The sequence below is a fragment of the Diplotaxodon limnothrissa genome, linkage group LG16, assembly GCF_057381915.1.
Source record: "Diplotaxodon limnothrissa isolate DT_005_m linkage group LG16, D_limnothrissa_male_GT1.1, whole genome shotgun sequence".
Classification (NCBI taxonomy): Eukaryota; Metazoa; Chordata; class Actinopteri; order Cichliformes; family Cichlidae; genus Diplotaxodon; species Diplotaxodon limnothrissa.
In genome coordinates, this window is record NC_140611.1 from 39,176,262 (window position 1) to 39,188,996 (window position 12,735).

The 12,735-nt window shown below is 44.1% G+C and overlaps 1 protein-coding gene across 2 annotated transcripts in view; it reads left to right on the forward strand.

Moving 5' to 3' along the window:
- Positions 1–12,735, forward strand: part of lrp1bb (low density lipoprotein receptor-related protein 1Bb) — a 278,492-nt gene that overhangs the window by 124,546 nt on the left and 141,211 nt on the right. For both annotated transcript variants that reach the window (XM_085374416.1, XM_085374417.1), the window contains exons 6-12: positions 2,241–2,498; positions 3,502–3,664; positions 7,147–7,369; positions 8,680–8,872; positions 8,981–9,124; positions 10,836–11,072; positions 11,285–11,465. In XM_085374416.1, the coding sequence (XP_085230542.1) occupies positions 2,241–2,498; positions 3,502–3,664; positions 7,147–7,369; positions 8,680–8,872; positions 8,981–9,124; positions 10,836–11,072; positions 11,285–11,465 (1,399 nt within the window). The remainder of the gene's footprint in view (positions 1–2,240; positions 2,499–3,501; positions 3,665–7,146; positions 7,370–8,679; positions 8,873–8,980; positions 9,125–10,835; positions 11,073–11,284; positions 11,466–12,735) is intronic.

A 12,735-nucleotide genomic window follows, 5' to 3' on the forward strand; every position in this document is an offset into this window, starting at 1 on the left:
GTGTTTTGGTGAGTGCGGTGTGTAAATAGTCCTGAGTTGTGTAGTTTACACGTCCGTGCCCGTGTTTTTTAGGGTTGTTGCCACTTTGGCGCATATGGGTTGAAAATAGCTGGAGGCCCAACACGTCTTGTTGGGGAGACGCCGCTGGTGCAGCTTTTAATCACGGTGACTGGTGTCCTACCAAGAATAAACTGAATATGATTACCCATAAACTTAACTGAACCCAATGCTCACATGCATTAATATTAATTTAGCAGAGAGCAATAGTGGTACAAGGATAACTATGGGGTTACCATTAGTTGTAAAAGCTCATGAATATAAATTCCTGATAGAGCTCTCAGAGGCCAGGAGATGAGGAGCAGCAGGGTATGAAAAACATATTAACGCAGCGAGTGTAAGATTGACGTCGGGACTCTGAAGCGCACATTTTTCTTTTTAGGGATTTAATCTCGGTTTAATCTGCTTTGACTCTGACTTCAGTGAGTTTTACTTTCTCCTAACATAAATGTGACGACACCCGTATGCTCTTCGTTTCTACTCGATTACAAATGTTTGAAGTGCAAATATGATGTTGAAAACATCTTTATTTAATATATGCAAAATACAGTTATCGGTACTTTCTGTAGATGATAGTTGAACCTGTTAAAGACATTTAGTGTCACGTGGTTGTGTCAGATGTAACCCTGGTGTATCGGATATGTTTGGTTGTTTAACCTCAATGTTGTGTGAACATGAGCTGTGATTGGACACCGCTGCCTGTGTCAGGATTGGCTTTACCTCGTCATTAAGTTAAAGAAAACATCCACAGGGCGCCTGGTGTCACAGTGCTGTGTGTGTTTTAGTTACATTCTCTCATTATTGTTATTCGTGGGTTTTGGTTCTGCTTGTGTTACATTTTTAGTCCTTGGATTTTGGTTTCTCTTACTTTTCCTTTCTGGTGTTCCTCGTTTCGTCTCCTTGTTCCCTTCATCTTCCCACTCAGTCGTGTCTCTGTCTCAGTGTCTGCATCTTTGTGATTGTCTCGTGTTTCCTGTTTTACTTTGAAAGTCTGTGTCCTATGTCAGTGCATCTAGTTTTGCTTCCTCTTGTCTCATTATGTGTGATTAGTCCAGCTGTGTTTCCTTCCTGTTTCCCTCATTACTTCCTTGTATATTTAAGCCCTGTGTTTTCCTTCGCCCACTTCCATGTGCTGTGTGTTTCCTCTGTGGTCCTTGTTATCCTTGCACCCAGTTTCTAGTTTCCTAGTGTCTTTGTTCTCGTCCTTAGTTTCTAGTTTTCTGCTTTTGGATGTTTTTTGCTACGGCGTAATAAAGCTGCCTGTTTGAGTTCATCCTTTGGCTCCTACATCCTGTAACCTGACACCTAGTTTATGTCAAAATGTAGTTTGTTGTTTTGGTTTATGAGCTTCAGCTGCGTGCGTTGTATATGAGTGCAGACTTGTATATAGTTAAACATGTATGGATTATATACTGTTGAATTCTGAATATTGATTTGTAAATAATGGAATTTGAACAGACAAAGTGTGAACGTCATCCTGCTGCTTTTCCAGCATAAACATTGTGCAGACATTATATTCATGAAAACTTTTCTTTTCTCTTGTTTCATGTTTGAAATAAAACGATTCTAATTCCTTATAATAACTTTGATATTTATCTTTTCCCATGATACATGTTTGTAGCCTCGCATGGTCAAAGTCTCATCTACCCCCCAGTGTGGGAGAAAAACGCTTGTCCCTGCGTCACGCACCAGCAGTTATTTGAGTGGACATTCTGATTTATTACCTATATTAGGAGGGCAGCCCTTGACTTGAACTTGTGCTGAAGATTGGGATAAATAAGGGCCCTTTCAGGGGGTGAACCTGATGTCAGAGACTGTGCACGCTCAATTAAGCCCATAAAGAGGCTTATTTCAGTTCCACCACCGCAGATCTCGTTCCACGAGTCCAGGCGGGAGTGTGTGCTGGTGAACACTCACATGTCATATCTGCGTTACCTGTTATTTGAGCTTCAAGAAATCTGTCCTGAAAGTGTTTCCTGCTGTTTGTTTGTGCAGTGGTGGAATTAGAAATATTGTGCATGTTTGCCTTGGTTGGGTTAACACTGAACAGACAGTAAACTTTCCGATGGTCTTTCCGCTCATATATTTTGCATATCACGCTGTTTTTAAGGGAAACTTTACTGAGCTAGCAGAATAGCTTTGCTGAGTCATCCCACGATAAGATTTATGTATGTTTATTTCAGATCCTGGCGACAGCCGGCCAGCGCTTCTCATCGGTGGCTCAGATCGCATCGTCGTCACCCATCTAAATGGAAGCGGCCTTCAGCCGCTCAGGTCCTTGAGGACAAATGGGACGCTGGCTCTGGATTTCCAGCAGAACCAGGAAAGTGTGTGCTGGGTGCTGTCTTCAGAGTCCTCTGGGCAGCTCCGCTGTGCTGTGACAAGGAGCCTGCGTGGATTCACACGGGAACAGGAAATACGAACTCAACAAAGTTTGCAGCGTATGTTTATATCAGGTCCTTCTTTTGTTCATTTTTCTGATAAACAGCCGTCTAACCACACGAATAAAAGGTATTCCTGCCTGTGGCGAGCATCATCCGGGGCTCACGCACACAGGCTCACGCTTCTTTGTTTTCTCATTGTACTTTGCTCTCTCCCTCTCTCTCTGCGAGCTGTCTCGCTCTATCTCCTCATTATCACCGAGGCTTACGACAGGTTAGCCTCAGCAGTTTTGGAATTCATCTTTATCCTGCAATCGCCATTCAGGCCTGCGAGCTGCACTCGCTGCGAGCTGCACTCGCTGCGCTCGCTGCGCTCGCTGCGCTGCTTCAGAAGTGCTACCTTTTTCTGCTCTAGTAAAGATTCCCATGAATTATAGCCCATTTCATAACAAATGTGCTCGACTTTCATTTGTTAAAGTCTCATAGAAACCTGCAAGCTAATCAGAATTATTAATGGCCATGGTATCTTTTAAAAGGGCACTGGAACAACTGCACAAATAAAGATTTAGTTTATTCATCATGAGTAGCAGAGTTTGCCTTTGCCGTCAGGAAACTGTTCACAGAATCTTAACAACAACATTGCTGTCAGTTTGATCTCAGCTCGGACGTGGAGAAAACGTCTTTAATGCAAATACTGCAGGGTTGCTGCAGTAATATTTCTGCAGGGTCATTGGACATGAGTGGCGACAGACCCTCTGTAAGGAAAAGTCGTCCCCCTCTAAATGTGTCCTTGCAAACAAAGCTTCATAACTTCAGATACTTTACAAACGTGCAAAGAAAGAACTCGTGCTTCAAGTTTAAAGCATCAAACTCTCCGCAAAGCCCCACAAACCTCATCAGCTCAGATCTGTGACTAAAGACTAAAAGTCGAGATAACCAGGCCACCCGCTGCTTCTGTTTCATCATTATTTTTGTCTCTTTGGTTGCCACGGAAACCTTATTTTATTTACATGGCATCTGTTCTACACGAGGATCTAACGCGTCTCCTTCTTTCCCGCTGCAGATGTGGAGCAGATGGCGATTGACTGGCTGACAGGAAACTTTTATTTTGTTGACCGCGTCACTGACAAGATCTTTGTCTGTGACAGCGGCGGGGACACGTGCGTTACCGTCCTACAGCTAGACCTGCTCAATCCTAAAGGCATAGCTCTGGATCCTCTCATGGGGTGAGTGCATACCTTCTCAGAAAGCCACCACGCAAGTCTCATTTATCACCGCGTGTCATTTTTCAGAGGAAAAAAATATCAGAGAGAGGACAAAAAATTACATTTCAGTGCTGATAACAAGAGATTTATCAGGAGGAGTATAAGAGGGCTACAATAAAGGGATTTAAATGATTTCCTGTCCTTCAGCTGAGCCATTTTCTCTGTGTGTAATTTGGTGAATAACTGGTGATGCTACTGTCTAGACATTCATTTGTATTCACTGATTTCACATCCCACAGAAGAACAGGCCCCAACAGGACTTTCATTACAGGATTTTTGTCTCTGAAGATCAACGAAAAAGCGCAGCACCAGTGGAAGAAAACATATTCCCACACTGCTCTCAGTGAAAACTGTAACATTTAGAGCGTGCGGCTGACAGTCTCAGTGATCACGATGTTGGAGAATTTATTATTTCTCGGGAGTTTCCTGTGTCAGCGTGCAGAACACACACTGCATGGCCCAGCTGTACCAGCCGGTGAACCAATTATCAGCAACCCGGTCTCGCCAGGGAACAGCAAAGCTCCAGTATTTGTGACCAGTCAAAGCTAATTTTTCGATGTATACCCGTCCTGTTTTTGGCTGTTTGGCAGTAGAAACAATCGTCTGCGATCACGTCAAGCTGTCACGACAGACCTCGTAAGGCCGAGACAAAATGAACCTTTGACCTAACGTGTAATTCATTCACGCTGTTGTCACGTTGGGGATTTCTGCTTTATAATCCACGCTTATCCAGCACCTCTGTTTACGACCGTAAACCTCTCATCAAAATAATTAGCTGGTTTTTTAAAGGCAGGGAGAGTCGGCTGGCTGCAGCTCTTTGTTCTCGTTTGTGTTACAGTGAATACACTGCACTCCCTGTGATGTGCTCCAAGTCAGGCTGGCTCTTAAGTGGTTGTGCTGTAATCACACATGACTCGCATACACATATGAACCTTATTCTGTAGATATAGATGGATAGTGGTCTCGAGTCCGCTGCCCCACGAGGGAGCTGGTTTTGCAGGCTGCTGGATAGATGGACTCTCGGAGCCTTATTCCTGACTCTAATTGGTGAGAAATAGGTACAGCCTGAGAGAGGTCTGTCAGCCCAGAGCAATGGAGTGAAAACAAAAGAAATCAGGGAGGTGTTAGATAGCAGCGCAGCGTGAGGAGCAGTGTTTATAGAATGTGCCCTGGTTTGGCACTCCGTCCCTCTGCATCCTTGCCTCTCTTGCTATTGGATAAGCATTTTAACTTGATGGACAGCCTTTTCTTCTTCTCTCTAAAAAGCTTTTCTGAGTTTGATGGATGGTATGGTTTGTTTATCAGCTAGAATTTTTATCAGCACTACAAAATTGAAGCGTCCTCTCCCACGAGTCCTATTTTAGTGTAGCGTGTATACCCGTGATGAAGAAGCGCTGCTGGCAAGTTTCCTCCCGAGCTTTGATATTATAAAATAATTAAAATCCTGCTGTTGCATCACACCGTCAGCCCCGTCCATGGAAGTAAAGTCTGCATTTATACATGCTAATAATTTGTTTGGAGGGGAGCAAAATTGTCGCCTGGAATCTGATTACTGACATTTTTATATTTTTGGGACTGTTTCAGTTTTGCAGGAACTTGGAAATAAAAAGATGCATTGATGGCACAAAAGATCACCAATGTTATTATGCTGATTTATCCTGTAAAAAATATTTCATTTATTATCTCTAAAGTCACGACTGGAACCCTGCTGATGGCGTTGCAGGAAGTCAGGAATCATCAAAGGTCAACAGGATCTATTTCTGGCAAATGTTTGTGCAAGATTTGTCGTACAAAAACAACGTTGAAGCCTTTAAGCCGTTGCCAGAGTCAAACACTGCAACGCTACTTTTTTTTGTATTTATTATAAATTAATTTTTTACAGAATTATGTTCAGAGCATTATTTTAAATTAAGCCTCCAGATTTTACACTCCTTCAAGTGCAAGAGGATCTGAAAGAAACCAGCCGTGTCCTGACGCTGCTGTAGTTTTGGCCGATACGCTGCTCATTGATTCTCCAGCTGTGAGGCTCCTGCCTTTATTCGCTGCCCCCGTGCTTTTTACTTTTTCACAGGTGCTCATTCCCAGAATCCAACAAGGATCTCATCATAGCTGCAGAATGCACAAATACAGCATCGGCTCCGTCCTAATCCTAGAAAGCAGACATTGATATGCCACGTGGAGGTGCACCTGTTTGGGGAGCTGGGTTTGCTGATGCCGGCAGTTTTTCAGCACAGCTTGGTCGAGGGTTCAAAGGGCAGCCCATCTCTCCTCTGGTTTGACTTGTGCAGATTAAGTCGGCTTCCCGTCGTTCTCTGGCTGGAGCTGGTTATCACTGGAAGCTGTTAGAGATCCATCCTCACAGAGTCCCAGCGAGGCAGCGGGGCAAGCCTTCCATATAAATGACTGAATGTGCATACCTGAGCAATTTTAAAAACTTTCAGAGCTGCAGTTACTTTTGCTGAAGAGCATTCCAGTTATTTCTGGTGATGTAATTTAGTACCTGTAGTAAGAATCAAATGACACTGTGTATAACGCCTGTCCTCCCGTAGTTACTCTGGCTCCCTGTGTCTTTTTAGATTGATTTTGAAGCTGGCTTCTCACTGCATCACACATTGTCATTTTGTGTCTGCTCACATACCCCGAGGTCTGCTGCAGCTTTCTAAATGTCGCCAAAATTACCCAAAGAGAAATGGAAAATGCTGCTTTTATTACATTTGCCTCCAGGTTATGGGCTTGTATCAGAGAAGCAGTCTAACAAGTCATTTTTACAAGGCCTTCAAAGGCAGCGCGATGCTGTTTTTAAATCTTTTTTTCTTGTAATTAAAATTAATTCTGCGCTGATTTAATGCGTTCATGTGTTTTAACCTATTTGTACCATTTTTACTGTATTTGTATTTGATCAGATTGTTGTACTATTACATGAAACTCGATTACATATTTGCATGGGTTGGTGAATGTATTCATTTTGTACTTTATGTCCTTCCACAACATCTCTGTTGGATTAAGATCAGAACTTTGACTTGGATCTTCCAAAAAGTCACATTTTATGCTTGAATATTGTTTGCTTGAATGGATTTTCTGTTTGGCTTTCCTGCAAAACCCCGTCTGAGGGATTCAGTTATTGGATGAAATATGTTCGCATTTCTGTTTCCAAACTCTTGAGAAATCTCCTAATGTTGGCCAAGGACCTCAACTGGTTAGTTGCAATAGTAGTAACACTCAACAAGAGTGCGCGGTCGATGTTCGAGGGGGTGGATACAAAACTGCTGACGACTGCTTGAACGAACATTGGATTAGACTAAGATTGTTGGCAGTAAGGATCAAGTGTCACTCTGTCATACTGGGATAAATGCAACCAAACTACTAAAATGATGCACGGTCACATTGTGACTATGATGGTATCCTTTACCTCGTTTAATGATTTAACCCCCCCTCCCCTGCAGAATGCTCTTCTTCACTGACTATGGGAACGTGGCCAAGGTGGAGCGCTGTAACATGGACGGCACCAACCGGACCCGGCTGGTCGATTATAAAATCGAGCAACCCACTGCTGTGGCGCTGGATGTGGTCAAGAAGCTGGTGTATTGGGCCGATGCCTACCTGGATTACATCGACGTGGTGGATTACCAGGGCAAGAACAGGCACACCGTTATCCACGGCAGCCAAGTGAGTGCCACTTTGCACAGATTTTTGCCTTCCACGGGCCGCACGTTGTGGACTAACGTGGGCTTTTCTTATCAGGATTTGGATCCACTTACAGGGTGTTCTTTGGTTAATGTTCCGATTCAGGGCACTGTGCTTTATCACTGTAAGGCAGGTGGCGTGTTCACTGCTTGTTGTTTTAATTCACTCTTCATTTTGGACAAAAGGGGCTTTTGTGTGGCGAATAAATGGTTTATTAAATTGAAGAAATTGAGTCACACGTGGGGCTGCCTTCCAAATGAGCGCGTCGGTAGTCTCACTCCTGCAGCACAATTTTGAGTCCCTTCATCACGAACGATGATTATTCATTAAAAGGTCCTTTTAGCCAACTTGGACTAGATACTCGGGCTTTATGAGGAAAGAAGAACATACACATTAAGCACCGTGTTCTGTATGCAGGTGTTCTTTGCATGATATTGCCTCATTCATTTGCTCGCGCCCTCATTAGACGGAGTATCTTCATGTCATCGCATTTGCATTACAAATGCGATGTTGCCGCTGTCTGTCTTTTCTGTAGCCCGTGTGTGGTCTTTAATGTCGTAGCCGCTCGCATCAGAAGATTCCCCACAGGTTTGCTCGCTGCATTATAATTTTAAAGCTCTTCATACTTGACAGTCAGGAGTTTCTAAACTTCCACAGAGTAAAATTTGTCATTTCAGAAAATATCTAAATATCCTCTGTTGTTCTCTGCTGTTGTGGTGAGCCGAGGAGATTACAGTTAGCTGCGCAGATCCACTTCTCTATATGAAGTTGACCCTGCTGGTATTTTCTGTGTTTTTCATACAGATGGTACTGAGTGCTTCCTGTGCTGTATAGGTGAGCTGCAAGCTCTTGAAGCAGTATGTGAGAGTTCCTTAAAAAAGCATCTCGTGTGAAAGTAGAGTGCTGAGGTCGGTTGAGTGGTTTGTTTTTTATTTATTTCTTTATTCTGACGCGTGTTTCTTGGTGCCCCTGATGTCAAAGTGTGGGCCAGTGAGCTTAGGTGCACTTCCTGTGAACACAGCTCATCCAGCCATGTCGCTATGTGTGGGTGTCGGGCTGCTAAATGTAGCATGGAGGCTGCAGTATCAGGGCCAGCAGCCTCCCAGTGGAGTCAGGCTTTTGACTCTGCACGGGCTGCCAAACAGCCCCACAGCTATCGCCCGTCCCTCTCATGCAAGTCTTCCTTCATTCATTTTTATTATTCTTTTATTTTATTTTCATGTTGTGGTTTTGTGTGTTTCTGGTTTCATGAAAGATGAAAAAAAGGAATGTGGGTCTTTCTTGTTTTTCAGGTGTCGTACATTTATTCATTAGCTGTGTTTGAGGACTACCTCTATGCTATCCACTCTGACCCTTCCAAAGGGAGTTCCTCTGCAGAGCTGCTGCAGATCCACAGGTTCAACATCACAGCAGACAGCAGGACGCTCGCCAGCCTGGGGAATTCTAAAGGACTGCGGGTTTATCATAAACTCACTCAGCCCACAGGTAAAGGACAGTTTCTACATATTTGCAAGTATCTTTTATTTTCTGTCATATATTTGAGTAAAATACAAGCAAAAGTACTGACATTTCTCTTTCTCATTTCGTTCACAGTCAGAAGTCATGCGTGTGAAATGGATTCATACGGAAAGCCGGGCGGCTGTTCCCACATCTGCCTTCTGAGCGGCAGCTACAAGTCCAGGACCTGCCGCTGTCGTACGGGCTACAGCCTGGGCTTCGATGGAATGTCCTGTAAAAGTTAGTATAAGATCTGCTGCGGAGTCAAACTGTGTTTTATGAAGATGCTAATATTTTTGCAACCTCCCAGCCCCCAGTGTTTGTTATAGGATTAGACTTAAACCACTCTGTGGGATACTTGAGTTTGGAAACTGCAGTGGGAGAAGTTTGGTTTTGACAAAATACAGCAGCTGGCACATTTTCTCACAAGCTGGACATCACTTCCTCTTAGAGAGAAAGAACCGACACAGAATGTCAGAAATAGTTTCTCTATGTTATTTCAAAAACCAGTATCATTGTGGGGGCGGCTGTGGCGTCTCCTGATCTGAAGGTTGGTGGATCGATCCCTGGCTCTTCCAGTCCACGTGCTGAATTTTAGAACGCCGGGGTGAGGTGCTCATAACAAGCAGCTGCTGGGGATCTGTGCGGAGGTCGGCTCTGTCCTGGTGCTCCAGGTTATCCGTGTTACCTCTGAGCTAACAGCCTACCTTTTAATCTGTGCCAGCTGGCATAGGCTCCGCCCCAACCCAGCCAGCACCCCAAATTCAATAAGTGGAAGAAGACGGATGAAATATTATTAGAATACTTACTGTGAGCCGATTGGAGTCAAAGTTAAAGAGCACAGATCTAAAAGGTTTTCTCTGGCAGTTTTTCTAATTGAAAAGAATCTGAACTAATGTCAGCCAAGGATCTTCTGCTCATGTACCATATTAGAGCCAAGCATATGCCACGCATGCACGGCCTTCGCCCGACAGCGATGACGATCACAGCGAATGGTGAATACACACCCGCTTGAGAGTAATGTCCTGCTATCGACCTGTCGCGAGTCTGACTGACTGTTGCAATAATGAGGTTTTAAGTTTGTCTGCATTTGTCGGCCAGTCTGATCAATCGCTGGACATTGTGTAGTTGACAATAAAAGCAGGGGATCAAATTGATGACACAATTTTAGGGCCCGCCACATTTCGATCGAGGTAACGAAGCATCGGGAGGCAAAGCGTGACACGTTTGATTTATGCCCCCCTCATAGATGTTCTGATGACACTATCTCTTTTTGCTCGTGCTTTCCATCTCCCTAAGCATAATGAGATTTAGTGTTAAATGGTAGTCCTTGTTCAAAGAGCAGTCACAGTGGGGTTTGATATCTGGGTCTCTTGCAATGCTTAATTGTCTCCTGGGTAGTTGGTATCTCCCCCACGAAATGATAAATTGGAGTGAGACATGTGTGGTCCTCACCCTCAGCATCCTAGTCTCCTGGGTAGGGGCTAAGAGTGAGGAGAGGTCTGCTTCTTTCAATGGAAGCCCTCCTTCATTCTTCCCTTTGCGTCTCCAGAGGATCCCAAAGGGTTCGAGAACATAAAGTCCCCTGAGCGGCAGGCGAGGAGCTGCCTCAGCTTTCCGGGCCTTTCCGTTTGCCTTTCTGCTCAGGCGTGTTTTTTTTAGTTCAGAAACAGCGCAGGGTAAGTATTGCAATTGTCTGTTTGCTCAAGCATTTTTCTTCTCTTACGCTAAAGGCAGCTTCGTAGCAGGGCTGTGATTGAGGGGGGAGAGTATAGTCATTGGCACTGATTACTGGCTCCATTAGGGTAAATGAATGGCCCAGGCTCTAGCAAACATATGAGAACAATGTGGCCAGTAAGAGGGTTTAATGCTAGGATCAGCACTGATGAATTACACCAATTAATTGACAATAACAGTAAAAAAAAGGGCGCTGTCCTTTCTTGCTTTGTAGAGCCCAAAAACGATATCTTCCTGTTCTACGGTAAGGGGCGTCCGGGAGTCATCCGAGGCCTGGACATGAACATCAAGTCCAGTGACGAGCACATGGTGCCGATCGAAGACCTGGTCAACCCTCGAGCCATCGACTACCACGCAGAGCTGGGACACGTCTACTTTGCTGACACCACCAGCTTCCTGATTGGGCGGCAAAAAATAGATGGAAGCAGCAGAGAGACTATACTGAAAGATGGTGCGTCCGAGTGCAGTCATGTTACATTTAACACACTCCAACAGCCTAAAATGTACATTTGTTACACTTTGTATAACACTAACCCCAAAGTTCTTTAATGATGTGACAACATTTATAAAACATTTGATGTCTTTTATAAATCCTGCTGAGCTGTGTGTATAGATAAGGATGTGGCATATATTTGATAGTTCTGTTGAATTCTTTTGTTGTAGAACTTGACAACGTTGAAGGAATCTCAGTGGATTGGATTGGGAATAACTTGTATTGGACCAACGATGGGTACAGGAAGACGATCAGTGTTGCCAGGCTGGACAGAGCTTCCCAGACCAGGAAGACTTTGCTGGAAGGCAATATGTCTCACCCCCGGGCCATTGTGGTGGATCCTCTGAACAGGTCAGAAAAATAATATTACACGAGCAGAATTCAGTGGCAGAAATAGTTTGTTGGTCCTGTGCAGGTGCAGGTATGGCTAAGCATCAGTTAGATGCAGACAGGCTATAATGCTGGAAAACATTACCAAAACAGCACGTGCGTGGTGTGTGCTCCATTTTTTACGCCCTGACAGAAAGTGAGGAAAGCAATTATCTTGCCACTCTCACTCACATCACTAAATGGACTTTAAACAACTTCGGAGGTAAAAATGTTACGCTTTTTATTGCCTCGCTAGTGTGTTGTACAGAATTTAAATTGCCATCAGATTTTAGACCTGGTTGGTAAAATTCAAATAACGAATGAATGTCCGCGCCCTGTTTTATTTGTTGTATGTCTGTGAAGCTTCTCAGTCATCCAGGTCATCGTAGTCTAAGGCGCTTGGAAAGAAAAGCGTCTGGACTTCTTTAAGTTGCTTGAAGACGTTTCATCTCTCATCCGAGAAGCTTCTTCAGTTCTAAGGTCAAATGGTGGGGAGTCCCAGACTTAAGTCCTAGGGGAGTGTCCCCCCAAGGGGGTCATGAACCCCTTGTTGATCCTCTACCTAATCACACGAGCCAAGGTGTGAAAATCAGCCAAGGTTTCGGGTGAACCCACCTAGCCCCACCCTATCATGTGATTTCCTGAGGTCAGGTGGCATCTGGGAAGGTTCTCAGAACTAGATTATAGATGGCAGACAGTTGATGTCATAAGCCCCGCCCCTCTGTTCAAAGATGGCCATTCTCAGTGGACATAGATGCTTCTTTCACTTCTCTTTCAAACCATCTGTCTTCTATGTCCTAAATGTGAATATTGGTGTCCTCAAATTTGTTGTTGTTTGTTTTTGATTAATTAAATGGTATTGAAGAATTGGCAGGATACTGTGGAGAGTTTCGCCTTTAACCTTTGCCCAAAGTAATATTTCATGTAGGCCCCTAAATTGTGGGAAAACAATACTTCAGTGAGAAAAATGTTGGGATTGTTATCAAGGTGTTTGTAAGAGGCTGAGGGACATTAGGTAATGTGCAATAACCTGATTTAAATGACATCTCCGTTCCTTGTGAGGCCCGTCCGATGGATATTTGAGTCTGATGCTGACACGGTTTTTTCAGTGTTCAGTCTCAGTATACTCGTTTTATATCTAGGTTACTGTATACTGTATGTTTGAACTGCATGGAAAGGAAAACCATGCATTTTACAAGCTCATTAGCAGCTTACTGTGAAGGCACCACTGTGTGCATAGCTGCAATGCTGC